We start from the raw sequence: 19,506 nt of genomic DNA, 5'->3' as shown, positions 1-19,506 counted from the left end.
CGCCTTACAGCGCATTCCACCAGGGCGCAAGCTTCCTCAGCGGCCTTCCTGGCGCACGTGCCCATCCAAGAGATTTGCCATGCTGCGACCTGGTCATCGGTCCATACTTTCGCCTCTCACTATGCGTTGGTACAACAGTCTCGAGACGACGCAGCCTTTGGAGTGGCAGTACTCCAGGCTGCCACGTCTCACTCTGACCCCTCCGCCTAGGTAAGGCTTGGGAATCACCTAACTGGAATGTATATGAGCAATCACTCGAAGAAGAAAACAAGGTTACTCACCTTTGTAACTATTGTTCTTCGAGATGTGTTGCTCATATCCATTCCACACCCACCCTCCTTCCCCACTGTTGGAGTAGCCGGCAAGAAGGAACTGAAGGGTGGCCGGGTCGGCTGGGGTATTTATACGGCGCCATGGTGGTGCCACTCCAGGGGGCGCCCAGCCGACCCGCTGAGTGTTGCTAGGGTAAAAGTTTCTCCGACGGCTGTGCACGTGGCGCACACACACCTAACTGGAATGGATATGAGCAACACATCTTGAAGAACAACAGTTACAAAGGTGAGTAACCTTGTTTTCCTCTTCAGCATTGTGCATGAATGCCACTTCCTTACCTTGCCCTCTGCCTTGCTCATCCAGGCTTCCACCTTCTCCTCTTGCCTTATTTAGCATTACACAGTTTTAAAAACATAATAAAAACCTGCCATAAATTACCATCCAAACTAGATCTCCCACAGAACACTAAACTCCCCTCTCCCCACACAGCTGATTTCTCACAAAGGCCCCCCTCCCCAGCAGTCCACATGAATAGATGTGACTTGCAGCATGCTCTGAGGATCAGAAGACTAGCAGTAACATTTTCAAAAGCACCTAAGTGATACAGCAGCCTAAGTCCCATTTTTAAAAGTGACTTAGGGACTTAGGAACCTTAATTTCATTGAAAGTCAAGTTCCAGAGTTCCAAGGTTCTGGTTTCTGAGTACGCTTGATTCAGATTTTCAGGTTTTTCCTCTGGTTAGCAACTTATTTTTTAAAATAAAAGAAAGCAAAGACTTTGGTGTAATCTCTTGACTCCAGGATCTGGAGCTTGAAGAACAACATCAAATAGTGTGAAATGCATGCTAAAATCACAAGACTGGGCAACCTCTCTTGGTTCTCTCTACTCTCTTCCCTTGCTCCCTTTGTTTGTCTGGCAACAATCTCTCCTCTGTCTCCTTGATACTTCATTGTTATTCTCAAAGTGGAAGCCTCTACAGAAGAGGCTTCCACTATTTTTCCACCTCATTAGCTTGCCATCCCTTTTCAAATCTCCTCTAACATGTATCTTCTTTCCATTGAACATGAGGCAGCTTGATGGAGTGGCTCAGGCCCAGGACCAGGGAAGGATTCTTCTCCCCCAGCTCAGCCCAGCACAGCCTGTCCCCTGTACCAATGTTAAAAGACCAGTAACACTCCGTAGCTGGTAGGGAGAAAGAGAGAATTCCCTCAGCACAGGTACAGCGTATAGCACCCCACGTAGTTCTCTGAAGGATACTGCACAAGCCCAGGTAGAGGGCATGCCAGGGGTGGAGGGAGCAGGAGGAGGCGGGGAGTGAGATGGAGGAAGGAGCGTGCCCGTAGCACAGGTTTATGACATTACCAGTAGTGCTACTCCTCATAGAGATTCTGATGTGCTTAAATGGTTCCAGGAGCTGTTGCTTTCAGAAAACACCAAATATATCAAGATTTAAGATGAAATCATGAGAACTGGCAACATCAAGATCCATTAGGGATTGGGGAGGCTGGGGTATATGATGAGCATGTAAACTTCCAGGTTATGTAGGGTAGGGAGGGTGTCAGGAGACTGAGTCATAGGCAGTTTGGCCTCGTGGATGGAACAGGAGTCAGACCTAGTGGGCAGAGTGACGGCCAGAACCAGAGTCTGACTTTGAATGCAGGAGCCCAGGAACAAGGCAGAGTTAGAGCCAGGGATCAGAGCCGAGGGTCAGAACTGAAGTACCTTAATCTGAGGAGGCAGGAGCAGGTTGGGACAGGACTGGAACAAGGCTGGGTGCAAGGAAGGGTCTAGGCTGGAGCAAGATTGTATGCAGGCCATGATCTAGGCAGGAGCAGGGCTAGAAGCAAGATGAACACCAGAAGACATGGGCATTGAGCAACCAGCAAGCTCCTGCTGCTGCTGGGCCTAAGAACTAGCGTTCTGGCTTGCTCAGCCAGTCACGCAGGGTGGTGTGTCAAGCAGCCTTGCTAGCTCATTTGGCCATACTCCTGACACTGGGGCACTCAGAACTGTATTTGGGGACCCATCCAAACACTGTTGCACTCTTGCCCTAAAGTGACACATTTATAGACTAAGAGCGAGGGTCTAGATAACAAGGGTGGCTCTAGCCATTTTGCAGCCCCAAGCACGGCAGCACGCCACGGGGGGCACTCTGCCGGTCGCCGGTCCCGCGGCTCCGGTGGACCTCCCGCAGGCTTGCCTGCGGAGGCTCCACCGAAGCCACGGGACCAGCGGACCCTCCGCAGGCACGCCTGCAGGAGGTCCACCAGAGCCACCTGCCGCACTCCCGGCGACTGGCAGAGCGCCCCCTGCGGCATGCTGCCCCAAGCACGAGCTTGGCGTGCTGGGTCCTGGAGCTGCCCCTGTTAGATAATGCCTTGCATTTCTGCCTTCCCAAAATACTTTGCAAATCGATATACAAGCTATATAAGGATCTCTCACATGCAGCACTGAAATAAAACCATCTCCACAGTGAGACCCAGCAGACGTATTCCACTAATGATGTCTTTTCACTTCTAGACCTCTTTTCCATTTGAGTATTCAGTCTCCCTGTGAGATGCAATAGGCATGCAAGGTCTTGATTTGGTGCCTCTTGCAATGGGAGGTGGGGGGGGTGTGACATGGGTGGTAAGGCCAGGGGTCTATACCTACCTGACTTGTTGTGGAATCTGTGTCTATCACTGCTATCCTATATACCTTGCGTTCACCCTCTGTGAGATGTGGGCATAATACTGCTTCTCCTCCTTTGTAAAGTGCTCTGAGATATACAGATAAAAGCACCACGTAAGAGCTAGGTACTCTTATTGCTAACAGTAATAATTACTATTATTGATATGGGGGTCACTGGACAGGGAGTGCAGGCTGTTTACTTGGGCTCCTTTGGGACTGGGGTGCCATGTCTCAGTGCATGTGCTTACAGAAAGCAATGGTAGGAGGCTGGCATATAGCTGCTGCATGGAGTCACTAAGTGCTCTGGCAGGCCACTGCGTTCATTCCTCCCCGGGCACAGAATTACTGACATTTTTCTGACATGTTTTCTTTATGAATGGGCAGTTCTGCTGGATTCATTTTCCTTCAGCCTATTCCGAAGTAGAGCACATGATTTAACTTTGCATTTGCTAAAATATGAGAATCACTGTTGCAATCTTCTTCCAGGCTGCAATTAGGGTAGAATGAATGAGGGTAGTAGAATGTTAGGCTCTGGGTGCCAAGGGAACCTGGTGTCTGTGAAACTGGAGGTTCAAGGGTTCACTTGCTATCTTGGCTGCTACCATAAACTGCCTCTATATTAGTGAGCTCCATCACTGACATTTAGATATCCCTTTCCAACAAGATAGAATCTCCAAGGTTGAAAAGAGCTAAGTAAACAAATAACTCTGTGTTTAAAATCTAAATCCTGATTATCAGAGAAATTATTCTTATTTAATTCTCATTATTCTAATCACATTCTCCAAATAGCCACTGAATATTATAATTTAACCCAGACAACTTTAACTTCTGAATTAGTAACAAAATTGAAATCACTCCAGTTTCCTTCTACTTGGAGAAAATCCTATTTCCCAGTCTCTCTCCCTGTTTCTATCTCTGTATTTCCCATATCTGCCATACTCATGTAGCCTATGTAGCTATGTAAATGTTGGGATGATGAAAAAATTATTGTTTCCAGGTGTTGTACCTTTAAATTTAAATGGTGAAATCCTGGCTCCATTGAAGTTGGTAAAATACTCACGATTCTGAGTCATTTCAAAATGGCTGGTACAGAGAGTTTGATGCTGTGCTCTCCCATAGACAGCTTATATTTGTTCTTACTTTATTTAGTTGTGTTTCTTATTCCTTACCAGGAAACAAAAGTCAGCCAGACTGAATGGGAATGTTTTGCTATTTGTGTATGGGAAAGATAATAATCATTTTAATTGTGTAGATGAAGATATTTGGAGAAAAAGATGAATTTTCAACATCGTTTGAAAAGGCAGACAGGGCAAATGATTGCTACAACAATAAAGAACTGACCTTCCCAAATACTGGTACTGCTGGGACATATAGTGGGTGAGTTTCTCTACATGTGTGTGTCCCTATCTGTATCTCCTTCTCTGTCATGCCTGGAGCTCTCTCATCTCCTCTCAGAGATATTTCCTGTACAATAATCATAAAATAATAGCCAACAGTTAATATTTCCCTGTTACACGGCAAACTTAATATAAAGTGTGTACCATATGCTGAGCTTTTAAAGTATCTTTCTATGTTTGGCCCAAGTATTCTCCGGTACCATGCCCTATCTTTGCTGTTCTCACAGCAGTACGGTAGAGCATCATTCTGGAATATGCATTCTTCCCACAGTGTTTTTGACAGTGTGACCTCCAAATATCTAATCTAATCTATCTGTCTTGGAATTTGTACTATGCTCATTACTGTGATACATGTGCTCAGATCCAGGATGAGTTTGTTTGTGTTTGCCTCATAGTTTTGCCCCAGGAAACAAACAGCATAGGGTTTTGTTTTGTTTTTGGGGGTGGAGGTGGGTTGTTTTTTTCTGGTTGTGGGGTTGGTCCTTCATTCTAGAGATCACAGAATTATAGACGTTAAGGCTGAGTTGGATCTCAGAGGTGACTAAGGTCAAATTCACTTCATGTAGTAACATTACACTATTGCCCTGAGAACTTCTTATCATGTTATATGACAACTGACCCTCAAACTGTCCATATTCACTGTAGTTAAAAAGTGTGTCCCTGGTATTTTTCCACTAGAACCTTTATTTATAGCTTTTAAGGGTTGTCAAGTATATACCATCTAAACATGCTATTATAATAGAAAACCTTTATTTTATATAATGGTCTTCATACCAATGGATCTTAAAAGGCTTTACAAATTTAGTAGAAGTGTTACAGAAATTGCCTACATAGAAGGGTTAAGATTAGCAAACAGATAATAATAGAAATAATTATAATATTTGATTGGTAGTGTAAGCCATAGTTAACACTGGAAAATGGTTTCCCCATATTTTTATTTGCTCATAACTTTTTATGAAATTATCCATTTGGGTTTCCTCTTGGAGGAAGAGCATGCTAGTCTCTATCTTCAAGTGCAAAGGAGATATCCAGGAATATAATTACCAATCCACCAAATTCATGGTTCATGTGATGAAATTATTAGAATTATTGAGAAAAGACTTTGTAAGGAAGTGGAGCACCAAGTAGGTGACAACCAGTTTGGGTTTATGCCTGGAAGGTCAACAATGGATGGATGTAGTATCTGAAACCCGAATATCACAGAAGTACAGGAAGATTGCAAGGAATTGCATTTATTGTTTGTGCGTTTAGAGAGGGCTTATGACAGAGTTCCTAGAGAACTGATATGGTGGTGCCTGCAGTTGCACAGTCTGCAAGGATATATGTTCAGACTATCATGGACAAGTACAAGGGTAGCAGAACACTTGTGAGAAGAAGCTGTGGCTACTGTGAACCATTCATTGTGAGGGTAGGTCATCAAGGATTAGTCTTAAGTACCTTCTATTTGTTGTTGTAATGGACACCTTGATTCGGGGTATTAGGGGAGAGGCTCCATGTAGCATGCTTTTCATCAATGACATGTTGTGCTGTGAAGATTAATACGAACTGGAAAGGGATCTAGAATGACGAAGGGTGGCATTAAAAGAAAATGATTTACGAATCAACCAACAAGATGGAAAACATGAAGTGCTTTGTTAAGAGGGACAATGAGAAGCCAGTAAAGGTAGATGGTATAAAGTCTATGCAACAATTTAAATACTTCAGCTCATCATTAAGCCGAAGGTGGATGGGAATGTTAGGAGTTGCAGGAAAAGGGAACTGACAGGAATTCTCTGCAATAAGAATATAACAAATAAACTGAAGAACAAAATGTATACAACCATGATTAGGCCATCCATGATGTATGTATCAGAATGCTGGCCAATGATGAAAAGTACAACTACTTCACACTGTCAAAATGAGAATACTCAGGTGGAGGCTGGGTAAGTCGAGAGCTGATAGGCTATGCCGGGGTAGTCAATAGGCAGACTGAGGGTCAAATCTGAACTACAAAATGCTTTTGAATGGACCCCAAATGTATTTATTTATTTATTATGATCATTATTGCTATTTTTAAGAGTACAAGATCTAGGAGTCACAGAACAAAGACCACGAGGCAGACCCAGAAAATAGTGGTTCAAGACACAGAAGGAGAACATGAAGAAGGTTGGTGTCAGTTGGGAAGATGCTCTTGACAAGAACTCTTGGAGACAAAGATAAGAGCAGCTGACCCCAACTAACGGGACAATGCGAGAAAGATCCATTTGGGCTAAAAATTTCTATTATGTAGATAGCTTGAGGAAAATCTCTTCAGTCATTTTGGAATTCTATGTGGTCAAAATACAGTTCTCTCTGTAAAAAAAAGAGAGATAGGGAAAGAAAAGATTGCCACACTTTCTTTTCCACATAAATAACTAACGTCTATATAATGCCAGTAAGTAGCATAAATCAGTTCATAATCATACCTCAAATATTATATTCCGTTTTGGTCACATCTTCTCAAAAAGGACATAGATTTAAAAGTTTCAGAAAAAAGCAGCAAAATTGGAAAGGTTATAGCCATAGGAGGAAGGAAGGTTTCCATATGAAAAGAGATTAGATAGCCTATTGTATAATTTGGAGTAAAAAAAGAGAAAATGACATTACAGAGCTCTGTTATGACAGGAAGAAAATGCTGACTGGATGAGCCAATAATCTGATCTGTTAACGGTGGGAATTGGGATAGCAGATCAGATGCATACTAAATGAGCACTGACCAGGGGTTAATTTTTATAATTGACCAATCGATCACAGTAAATAGAAATTTAAAGAGGGAAAGTTGTTGTTAGAATTACTCTTGCCTCTGGAGCTATCGACTCTAGCCTCATGATTAATTTCACAGATAGGAGGATGTGAGTGAGGAGAGTGTATTTGCTAAGCATGTCTCTGGGTAAACTCAGTGACTCCAAAGAATGTAGTGTGGAAAAATGCCCTTGGGTGGATGGAGGATGCTCAGATGGAAAAACGCTCTAGACGCAGGGTCTGGATGAAGGTCACACTGAACAGGCTATCAAACATTGATTTACAGTATGTTTGGGGCAGCCCAGGAGACCTGCCCTGTATCCCAGGACCTTGAAACTAGAAGAAGCTGGGAAGTAATGAGGGCCCACAATGTCAGTTAGTAACCCTCTTGCTCTCATTAGGGAATCAAGCACATGGGATGTTCAATGCACTACAGGAAGATGAATCCCAAGTTCCTAAAACTGTATCCCATAGGTTTGGGGAGTGGGGATTGACTCCTTCCCAACAACAGACATGACGGTCACATACGCAAGAATAACTTCTAATCAAGCATATATTCCCAGTTTCCTTTCCCTCTAGGTATACTTGATCCTGCCTCAGCATGGGGGGGATGAACTAGATGACCTCTTGAGATCTCTTTCAGCCCCACCTTTATATGATTCTTTCATCTCTCCCATCAACTCAGATGGCCTCCAATTCAATCCTGTGTTCTCTCTGCTACTTCCCTCACTCTCACCACCAAGCCTTTCCCACAAACTTCTGCTCTAGGCCGAATCCCCATCCATCCCCAAGAGGCATCAGATTAGAAAATAGATGGATCACATGGTGTTGTTGGGTCTTGGTGAAGTTAGGAGGGTTTCTGAGTGAATCATGGGTGAAGCTGGAATTTAGGAGGATTGGCAACAGTTTCTGGTATTGGGTAGAAGGTCACATGAGAATTACGTCCTAGATAGGACAGATCAGGAAAGGTTTGCCTCTTATACTGTAAGGTGTCCAGGGCAGTGATTGTCTTGGTGTCTAGCTGGACACTTTCTTCTTCTGAAATCATTGGTCATGGCTGTAAAAGAAGCCACTGGAATAAGTGGATATTCACTCCTGCCATGTGACAAGGGTTATACCTTAAAACCTTTTGTTAACCAGGAAATAAAGAGCAGCCTTCAGCACTCCTGTGTGTCCCATCTTCCAACAATAATAAATGTTTCATCATCAAAATTCAGAGGACAGGTATTATTACAAAAAAGCTATAAGTGTGGCAGTTTTTTTGCTGGTATTTCAGGAGATACTACTCATTATTTACAAGGATTTAGATGGTTGCCAACTTATTTGTGAAGAAGTTCATAAAACCCAAAATGTTCTTGAATTTTAATGCAAATAGTCATTCATCCACAAATTCAGACAAGAAAGTTAATTGCTTCTCTTTCTCAGCAATCATTATTCTTCTGTTTTAAAAGTTTCAATTGTTCACTTAAGGACTAGGAACAGTAGATGTAACATACCACCAACTGGACCCGCAAACAGCAAAGAACTAAAGACATCAATGAAATTGCTAGTTTGTGAACATCCCATAAACTGATATTTGTTTGTATAAACTATTCAGTAAATATTTGCAAATGCTGAAGAGATTCATAGACATTTTGGTAGGTTCTCAAATAATTCATGAACAGAAACAAGGGCCAAATTTGTTGGATACCGTTGTTATTTTTTTGCAGTGAATAATTCACTGAGTTCCAGCAGAAATTTAGGATTAAGATGGTGCATGAAGAATAGACTCCATCTAGAGGTTGCTAACCCTCCAATATTGTCCTGGGGTCTCCAGGAATTAAAGATTAATTTTTAATTAAAGATTATGTCATATGAGGAAGCCTTCAGGATAAAATTGGCAACCCTAATTCAAGCTCTTGAGTTTTGGTGGCTCAATGGTTCTAATAGGAGAAAAAATGTGTTTAAGTCAGTGAAGTAGGGACAGGTATGATTCAGCCGATGTGTTGAGTAACAAAGTGCCATTTTTACACAGCTGCTATTTTTCAGATCTTAATCACACTTTGAAGTTTATTAAAAACAGAGAAACATGGTAAAACCTTGTCCTGATACTCTCATCATACCACTAGAGGGCAGTAACTCACTTCTTGGTGCCACAAAGAGAAGGGTTGAGAGGAATGTGTACTGGTATGCATTGTTACACCATATTGCAATCATGCCACCCCTGAGCTGTGATATCATCGGGTCTCATAGCTAAGTAAAGTCAGATTAGGACTGGAGACGCAGAAATAACCTCAATGCAGTAGGAAGGTGTGTTGATGATTCTGTAGTGGGTGCCTGTACACTCTGAGTCAGCCTGAACTAGCATTGTGGAATGCTAGACTGTGCAGTGCTCCCTACCACTATGGTGGAACATTGAGATCAGTACTGAATCAGAAAGAAGTAAGCCCCCCTACCAAGTCACCTTCCAACATAGTACTCCCTTGTACTATGCTATGTTATTAACTTCAGCGCTGACTCTATTAGATGGGTGCCCTCTACTGCATCACTCACCAGCACTACCGTCTACACCATCCCCAAACTACAAAAGAAACTAAAGTACTGAAATACAGTGAATAAAAATAATTTGGACCACAGCAATATGATAATCTCAGGTTTACTGGAGGCTGCAGGGGGCTAAGTGGCTGAAGAATTTCTTGAGTCATAGCTTTGAAGGGAGGAAACAACCTATTAGGTAATCTCTTATCTCAAACCTTATACCTCCAAGCTCCCAGCCAATGAAAGATTTTTCCCTACAGTCTATTTTCCAGCACTTCATCTAGTCTAGTTTTAAATAATTTAAGTAATGGAGGTCACCCCAGCCAGGGCCGTCCCTAGCTATTTTGGTGCCCTACGCAGCCCCCCTGGGGGGGGGGGCCAGCCCTCCATGGGGTGGAGTGCGGGGAGCTGGCCTCAGGCCTCCACAGGGGTGCTGTGTGGGACCCCGCCCCAGGTCTCCACAGGGAGAAGAGGGGAGCTGGGTCCACGCCTCTGTGGGGGATGGGGGATGGGGGCTGGCCACTGCAGGAAGTGGAGTGACCCAGCCCCAGCCTGCTTTGCAACCCTGGCTCCCAGGCTTGGAACTGCCCCCCAGCACTGGCCAGTGGTGCAGCTGGGAGCAAGGGGAGTAGAGCAGGCTGGGGCCGGGTCACTCTACTTACAGGTGAGTATGGGCCTGACCACTTCTGAAGTCCTCAGGGGAGTGGGGGCAGGCTGGGGTGGGGCAGGAGAGGGAAGAGGCAGGGTTGGGGTGGAGTAGGGGCCCTGGGGAAGAGCCAGAGCAGGGGCTAGAGCAGCATGCAGCTGCGCTGGACACCAGGAAATTTGGTGCCCAAAATTTCCTGGTGCCCTATGCGGCTCTGTACTTTGCATATGGGTAGCGATGGCCCTGGCCCCAGCTAATTTAGGAGATAATTCAGAGATTAGTGTATATAATTGCTAAGAAAATGAGTTTGAAATGCTCTTACTTTTATCAGCGTCAGGGAAATAAACACCTTTGCAACCTGTGAATTTCGCAAAGAGCTGATCTCTGAAATTAAACCCCCACAGATAAAAACAATCTCCTATTCGAATGGGAAAGCACAGACTCTTAAATGTGACTGCAATGAATGTCAAACCTGGGAGAAATGGGTTTTGGCTTTGTTTTGTTTTATTTTGTTGGGTTTTTTTTTTTTTGCAATACTTTTACCCTTTTTTCATGTTCCTAACTTTGCAGCGGGGGTGATAGTTCAAAGTTTTTGCTACAAAGTGGAAATTTTTTTTAACTCCAACATATTTAAGACAACTGGCTTAACTGTGGCTGGAGTAGGGGGTTTTCGTCTTCCTCTGCAGCATAGGGAATGGGTCACTTGCAGGTTTAAACTAGTGTAAATGGTGGATTCTCTGTAACTTGAAGTCTATAAATCATGACTTGAGGACTTCAGTAACTCAGCCAGAGGTTAGAGGTCTTTTTCAAGAGTGGGTGGTTGAGGTTCTATGGTCAGACTGGATGATCACGATGGTCCCTTCTGACCTTAAAGTCTATGAGACTACACCTCTACCCCAATATAACGCGACCCGATATAACACAAATTCAGATATAACACAGTAAAACAGTGTTCCGGGGGGGGGGCTGCATGCTCCGGCAGATCAAAGCAAGTTCAATATAATGCAGTTTCACCAATAACGCGGTGAGATTTTTTTGGCTCCTGAGGACAGTGTTATATTGGGGTGGAGGTGTACTTTGGGGTCTTGTGATTTCATCAGATTTCACCAGCTACATAGATTTTAGTCTATGTGCCACTTGGATGGGATACCTACAAGGAACATCCAGAATGCTGCGTGAGCTAGTGGAGGGAATGCTCTTCCCGCTGACTGAGTATGGAGCCCATTGACCCAGCATGATATTAGGGGCACACTGTGCTGCTCAAGATATCAACAAAGACATGGGCCATTAAAGAGCCCTTGACAAATGACACTTTTTGGTTTTAGTGTCCTGGCCACATCACAATTCCCTTTAAGGAAAAGTCCTATATAATTTGATAAGGATGTTTTACCCTATAATATTAAAAAGGGAATTATATAATTTGTATGGAATTTTTAAATCACCCTATAAAATTAAATAGGTCAATTAAAAATTCCATTGAAAGGTTATCAATTCTCATTTAAATTCTGTAGGACTTTTTTCTATATGGGTTAGTTAGGTGTAGTCTATGTTCATCAAATTACCCTTGTATTTTCAATTGGATACAAGATTTTCAGTTCCTAACCTAAACTGTTATGTACTTGGCACAGTTCAACAGCTGCCAAGCTCCACTTTGGTGGTAGCTGCACTTTACTGATTGGTGGGATGAGTGATCCTTGTGTATACACCACTCTCAGAGCCCTCAAGATAAAATTTTGTAAGAGCTGTGGAGATAGTGTTATTAGCATGCTCTTCCTAGAATCCCTAGGCACTGTACTGTATTTCACTGCTACTTAGTTTTGTTTTACTTCAATGTGTATTTTTATGCATTTACATATTATCTTTACAGAAGCATAATATGGCCTGGTGCTGTCCGCATATGTAAGCTACTATAGCTTGGTTGAGGAACTATTGTGTTGTAACACTATCCTCTAACACGGTAGGACGTGCAGTGTAATTCAAAATCTGAAGAGGTAATGTAAATAGCTTGTTGACTGCACTTACACTCTTTGTCTGAAGATGGCAGCATATCCCTGACTGTATGAACTATTCTTTTGCTCTGGAATGGCTGTCTCTCTCTGATGATTTGTGCAGTAGGGGCCATCTAAGAGGAAACGCTGAGGTGTGAGATTGAATCTGTTTCTGATTTGGATCACAAAAGAGATCTTGTAATCTTGTTTCAAGCAGGATGAACATGAAGGAGAGATTCAGAGAGGAGGGGAACAAAAGAAAGTGGAAGAGGAAGTAAAAGAAGGAGGGCTTTAGGGAGCGGATGGAGCACAGGACTGGGAGCCAAGACTAGAGCCCTAATCATGGTCTGCTACTTACTCTCAGCCTGGCCTTGGGCAAATCACTTGACCTCACTCTGCCTGCCCCAGTTTCTGCAGGTGTAGAATGGGTGTGACCATATTTCTAGCCCACAGAGATGATGTGAATATTGGTTAGTTAATGGCTGCTCAGTGCTTTGAAGATGTAAAACCTGTTCTAAATGCTAGGTATTGTTATTGAGGCAAAGAGCCTCATGTGTCCATCAGGTGAGTGGCATGGATTGGGGAGAAAAGTTCAAGTTACACCCAAGTACAACCACAAAAGAATGTAAGTTTACCAAAACTAGAATCTCCTCTATGCTCTCATCATGAGCAAGTTTGGCTAATACCATCAGCTGCCACGTTGTCTGTTCTCTGTTTAACAGAGATCTAAGTTTCTTGAGGGGCTCTTGCAGCATGTAGATACACATAGCTTCTTCCTTAGATAGATTATCCTCCCTCACTCTTGTAATATCCTCCATCACACCCATTAGCTGCTCTTCACATTGCAGATACTGTAGGAGAATAAGGTGCACTTTACCATTTCCATTTTGGCAGGGGCGGCTCTATGTTTTTTGCCTTCCCAAGCACGGCAGTCAGGCGGCCTTCGGCAGCGTTTCTACGGGTGATCTGCCGGTCCCGCGCCTTCAGCGTGCCCACCACTGAATTGCAGCCGAAGCTGTGGGACCAGCGGAACTCCCGCAGGTGTGCCGCCAAAGGCTGCCTGACTGGTGCCTTCACAGCGACTGGCAGGCCACTCCCCGTGGCTTGCCGCCCCAGGCACGCGCTTGCTGCGCTGGTGCCTAGAGCTGCCCCTGCTCTTTGGAGTAATATTTGAAGCATCTCTTCTCCCTTGTATTTTTTTTCTACTCCTACGGAGATGTTTGGTCCTTGTGAGAGAGAGAGAGAGAGAGAGAGAGCTCTCATTCTGACTTGTCACAAGTTAAATATATTAGATCCAATCCTACATTCCTTGGGCACTCAAAATTCCCACTGAAGTCAACAGGAGTTTTGTGAGAACAAGGAATGCAAGGGTCAGAGCCATTTAGACTAAAGGAATCCATACCTTATAGTGGATGAATCATTTATGACTATAATTTAATTTGCATATGCTGGCATCAACAATTTTGATGATAGTGAAGACCATAAAACTGTCTCCTCCATTGGCCTCAGCTCCTCCAGATGGTCAACACCCAAGGGCACAGGCTCTAGTGTTCCTACTTCATGCTGCAAACAGACATAATCCTGACGTTTTCGTCTGAGTCGACCATCATTGAAATAGACTTTAAAAGCAAAGGTCCAGTGTGCTCTAGGCTAATACCTGGAATTCATGCTGGCTGTTGCATTATGTAACTTTGGGTACAGATTGGGCCCTTTAAGCCTCACAATACCCTCGAGAGCTAGGGAAGTATTGTTATTTTCATTTTGCTGATGAGAAAACGCAGGCACAGATAGGGGAAGTGACCTGCCCAAGGTGTTGCAGTGAGTCACTATCAGAGCTAAAAGTAGAATGTAAAACTCTTGACTCCTAGTCCACTGATTTAAAACAACATTTCCTTGCGCTGGAATGGGAAATACAGGGGACTGTTTAGGCCATCTAGTGCAAATCCACACACAGCAAGATTTGATGCATGAAAACAAGAATGGGAAACACCACATATCTGCTCAGTTAGTGCTCTACATGGCTTATGAATAGCTAGCAATTGGTGGTGATGACAGAAGTACAGCATATCCAGAAGAGAGCAGAAGGACTGTGTTATAATCGTGGCAAGACCATATGACCAAAGAGCATGTTCCCAGTGGTCAGTGTGGTTTTGCAGTTCCCCTTCACTTGTAGTAGACATGTGCAAATGGCTATTCTCTGGCCTTGTGAGTATCTCTGTTTTTCATTTGTCTCTCCACCAAATAGTACCATCTACTGACTTATCTGTGCTGTTTCACTTGCTCTCAAGGCCAGGCCTGTGCTGGCTGTGATGCTGATTGAGCTTCCTCCAAAAGATACCTGAATGGGTGCCACCACAGAATCATCATCCCCCCTTGTCATTTCCACTTGCTCTGACCATTGTGTTGTGTGCCATCTTTCCATGAGGTCACTATTACACGTGCTCTGCAGCCTTCCTTCACCCACAAAGACCTTTACAATGTTTTTTTCCGACAACCAGTCTTGGCCTCTGATATGTTCTCCCATGATGTAGCCAGCTTCCATCTGTTGTCCATGCTGGCAATTCACCTTGACCACATGCACTGCTGTAAACAGAGAAGATGTCCTCTTGCAATGCCTGGGTGCCGCGTGCGTATGTGTGTTGTGTCACGATGCCCTCCAGTGGCTGCACCACAGAAAGGGTAAGAGACCTACAATTATTGTTGGAATTCTTCTTTAGCTCAGGTGTGTTTGAAGCTGAAAGACCAACTCTCCAAGTATAAATGTGTATGTGTTCGTGCATGGCTGAGCTAGTAACTGTGTTTCTAGTCTGCAGACCCTGTTTATCCTTGTATCCTCTTTCATCCATGGCTACATTGTGGTACCATTGCAAAGGGGCAGCGCTTAGAGCTGCTTGGAACAGCTTTGAGAAGGAATGTGTTTCGCTATCCATTCCCTTCACCTAGCCATATCACCTTTTAAAGTGACCAGCCCCTTGTCTCATTGAGACACACCACTCACACTGCACCGCCCACCCTTCTCTATGCCCTTGGGGCCGCAAGATGACACTAGTTACAAAATTGCATTTCTTTTCCCTGCATCAGTCAAAATGGACACATTTTCCCTACACAACATGGGGGTAGGGGGGAGAGAGAGAAAGAGAGAGAATCCTTTCCCACTGCTGGCCAGCAGTGGCTGTACAATCAGCACTGGGTTTAACCTATTTAAATTGGAGGTGTAACATTTACACACTAGAGTCCTTCTGATTGTTAACCTTAGCCTGCGGGTATGACAATGCCCCCACCCCACCCCCCAGAGAGAGAATGCCAACTATGCACCAAGAGCCAGTAACCCAACAGAGGGGGTGGGGAGAGCAGCTCAACTAAATGGGGACTTATCTGTCTATCTACCTTAGGTATTTGTAAGGTGCCTATCATCTTGGTATCTAAGAGCCTTATCTAACTTCGACCCTGGTTTGCCTACCCCTCCCACTCCCCAGGAAAAGCAGGAGGAGTGTGTGTGTCTATTTAATTATCCAAAGGCTGCATCCCTCCCGCCACCAGCTGTTTCTCCTGGCTAGCATTAATCTCCGAGGCCTGGTCTACACTGGGGGGGTCGATCTAAGATACGCTAGTCTTACTGCTGAAGTCGACATATCTTAGATTGAATTAAAATTACTTACTTTGTGTCCTCGTGGCGTGCTGTGGCTCCCCCATTAGCTTTGCTTCCATGTCTCACCAAGCTGGAGTTCAGCAGTCAATGGTAGAGCAATCGGGGATCGATTTATCATGTCTACATTATATGCAATAAATTGATCCCCGATAGATTGATCGCTAATTCGGTGGGTAGTGTAGACGTACCCTGAGTCCTCACTGATTGCAGTGAGAAATGAATCCCCCCAGAGTTCAGAGATTCATACGTTCCAAGACCAGAAGGAATCATTGTGATCATCTAGTCCGACCTCCTTTATTACCTAGTCCATAGGACTTTACCCAAAATAATTCTACAGTATCTTTTAGAAAAGCATCCAATTTTGATTTAAAAATGGTCAGTGATGATGAATCCACCACTTCCTTTGGTAAATTGTTCCAATGGTTAATTATGCTCACTGTTAAAAATGTACTCCTTAGTTCCAGTCTGAATTTATCTAGCTTCAATTTCCAGCCATTGGATCATGTTATACCTTTCTTTGTCAGACTGAAGAGTCCACTATTAAATATTTGTTCCTCATGTAGATGCTTATAGACTGTAATCAAGTCACCTCTTAACCTCCTCTTTGTTAAGCTAAATAGATTGAGCTCTGTGAGTCTATAAACATAGGGCAAGTTTTCTAATCCTTTAATCATTCTCATGTTTCTTCTCTGAACTCTCTCCAAGTTACGAACATGCTTCTTGAATTGTGGACACCATAACTGGACACAGTATTCCAGCAGTGGTTGCACTTGTGCCAAATATAGAGGTAAAATAATCTCTCTATCTCTGTTCCAATTCAAGATTCCTGTGTTTAAGGATGCAAGGATCACATCAGCCCTTTTGGACACAGTGTCACATTGGGAACTCTTGTTCAGCTGATTACCCACCATGACCTCTAAATCTTTTTCAGAGTCACTGCTTCCTAGAATAGAGTCCCCCTTTGTGTAAGTATGGCCTACATTCTTTGTTCCTAGGTATAGACATTTACATTTAGCAGGTCAGTTCAGTTTGACACTTACACTTAGACTGCATGATTCAGAGAATCCTAGGAGTTAGAGAGATCAGAAAGACCTGTTAGGTCACTTGCATCAGCCCCTGCAGATTAATCTTTATTCCTCCTTCCCCTGGTTATTTTGGTGTTTTACTCACCTTTCTCCCCCAAAGCCTCCCCTCCACTTCAGATTTCTGCTCCCAACAGCTGATTCTGCTTAATGTCCAATGCCAAATCCTTCAGACCTTACTCAGACAAAATCCTTACTGACTTCAATGGGAGCCTAATCCTGCTCCTATTGAATCATGCAAAACTCCCATTGTCTTTAAGGATCAGGGCCTTGTTGCAGGGTTTGGCCCATAGTTTCTTTGCTCTCAGATAATATCCCCTACTGTGTTTGATCTTGTTTATCAATGCCCCAAGCCCACTTTGTGCTTCTTTCCAACAATGAAAGAATAGTACAGACAAATGGTAAATTTCACTCTTCTTCTAAATACATTGTACTGACAAAACAAGGTAGTGAGAGAAAGTAGGAGAGAATGCCTGGGGGCGAAGGAAGAGAAAAGGGAGGAAGGGAAGTCCGGAGGCTCAAGTCTTTCTGTACAAATATCTTTAAACTCTTCTTCCACCTCCTAAAAGATTTGGAGATTGGAAATTATTTTGCATGCGTGCGCGCGGGTTTGTGATGTCTGTGTGTGTCAGAGAGAGAGGTGGGGATGCGGCAGACAAGCCAGCTCCTTAAACACAAGCCGTGTCTCTGATGTGATTTGCGGAGAGGCGAGTTGGGAGGTGTGGCCTCCTTTGTACTGTGCCTTGGTGCCTTCCCAGCAGATAGTGTCTTTCAGGACACTCTCTTATATGCTCACAGAGCTAGATGCTGCTCTGCCTGATCTGCGCAGCCCTCTGTCTATTTCCAGGTCCCACCTCTCAGATGCACCTTCCCAGAGGTAGCCAGGGGTGGATAAGGAAGAAACTTCTCTAAATCCTAGAAGTTAGAAATGGAAAAGGCAGATTAGGAGCTGAAGCCTTAGATATTCCTCAGCAGCTGAGCAGGGTCAGAGAACCTGAAGCATAGGATCTCAAGTGGCTGTCTCCAAATCAGACACACTTTTGGGGTGGGTTATTTTGGAGATCAGCTCGCTGCTCCATTTCATTCTGATTGCTCAGGATGACCTGCTAGCCAGAGGTGCTTACTGTTAGAGAGCTTTTTTTTTTTTCCATTTTCCTTTTTGAACTGATACATCTGAGCTAGCTGCGTACAGGCGATTCTGGGCAGAGTTAATAAGCGGTAGCTGAGCGAGGAGAATCCGCCCAGGGCCATTCAGTAAGACTGCCTTAAATCTTTCTGGGTGAGGGTTGCTGGTTTCTGCTTTGGTATAGAAGGCTGCTCCAGCTGAAGAAAAGGAGGAGAAGGAAAAAGAAACAATGGGGTTGCCTCTGCCTGGGAATAGCAAACCTTTCATCCAGCTCTGGAATAGGCTCAGACACAAGTTACAAGGCAAAAGATACTGCGCTCAGCGTCTGGATGAAATCCACCTGCTGCAGCAGAAAAGGTACGGTGTAGCTCAGCCTTCTTGCCTTTTCTCCTCCACATGCTGCTTTCTTTGTTAAAGCTTGTATGTCTCTTTGCCCAGGCCTTTCTGACGGTAGATAAACTCAGCGAGTGCTTGCAGCACTTTTCTGTCTGTCTCTCTTTCAGATTTTTGTAAGGAGGAATATCTCTGGACTTCAGATTTTATCTCTGCTCATCAATTAAATGAGTTGAGTGGGTCTCAGTTTCGTCCCCATGAATGCATTGTGAAAACCTACTGCATAACTGGGCACAATATGCAGTTACTGCTCAAGAGGGATGCAGCGCTAGAGTAACAGGGGGTGTGTTAGGATAAGAGAGGCATCGGCAGAATTGTGTGAAGTTCCGAGGACTGGAATTGCCAGGGGGAGCTCTGTAGGGCAGTGTTGAAGGGAATCAGGACAAATGATTGTAGTTCCCAGAACTGGAATAACAAGGGGCTGCAGGATAGGTGTGGGATCCACTGACACATCTGTGTGGGGAGCCCAGGTAGAGATTAGCAGTTGGGTTGCTGGAGATCAATATTGAGTTGCATGTTCAAGAACTGTATGTGTGGAAACACACAGCATATGCCTGCATTATTCCTGCCTGTGACTAGTAGTATCTGCTCCTTGCTTTCACAAGTACTGATTTCACTCCCTTAAAAATATCTCATTTATGCTCTCTCTCCAGCTGCCATTCAGAAAGGTCATGGCAATATGAATGTGCTTTTGTGCAAAACATCTTAGGAAGAATCGGCATGAAATTCATGTACTTGCTAATTGTGTGTGCATTAGTGCTGCCATAACTGCTTGCTTTGAAAAAAGGATGGCTTGTTTCAGAGAAATTGCTTGGGCTGGGGGGACGTCATGTGCGCATGTGTATATAGCACTGGGGAAGGTACCCTGGACTCCAACACTGTCAAGTCTGTATGTGTAATCAGTGTGTAGTCTGCTGCTTTTGTTAATAGTTAATATTGTACAGGGGAATTCAGAAATCCTATTTTTTAATACATGCAATTTTAAATAAAAATGAATCACCTGAA

At 43.9% G+C, this 19,506-nt stretch overlaps 1 protein-coding gene across 2 annotated transcripts in view; it reads left to right on the top strand.

Moving 5' to 3' along the window:
- The first annotated feature begins 12,232 nt into the window (after nucleotides 1–12,232).
- Nucleotides 12,233–19,506, top strand: part of LOC116822500 (transient receptor potential cation channel subfamily V member 6-like) — a 49,209-nt gene continuing 41,935 nt past the window's right edge. Inside the window, exons 1-3 of one of the 2 annotated variants that reach the window (XM_075071132.1) lie at nucleotides 12,233–12,254; nucleotides 14,750–14,930; nucleotides 16,723–18,465. In XM_075071132.1, the coding sequence (XP_074927233.1) occupies nucleotides 18,338–18,465 (128 nt within the window). In that variant the 5' untranslated portion in view covers nucleotides 12,233–12,254; nucleotides 14,750–14,930; nucleotides 16,723–18,337. Of the gene's footprint in view, nucleotides 12,255–14,749; nucleotides 18,466–19,506 lie in introns of both variants that reach the window. The other variant, XM_032776421.2, reaches the window with a different exon arrangement.

The sequence above is a fragment of the Chelonoidis abingdonii genome, chromosome 1, assembly GCF_003597395.2.
Source record: "Chelonoidis abingdonii isolate Lonesome George chromosome 1, CheloAbing_2.0, whole genome shotgun sequence".
In the NCBI taxonomy this organism is placed as follows: domain Eukaryota; kingdom Metazoa; phylum Chordata; order Testudines; family Testudinidae; genus Chelonoidis; species Chelonoidis abingdonii.
Note: the sequence above shows the minus strand (reverse complement) of the source record. Positions and strands in the feature narration are given on the sequence as shown.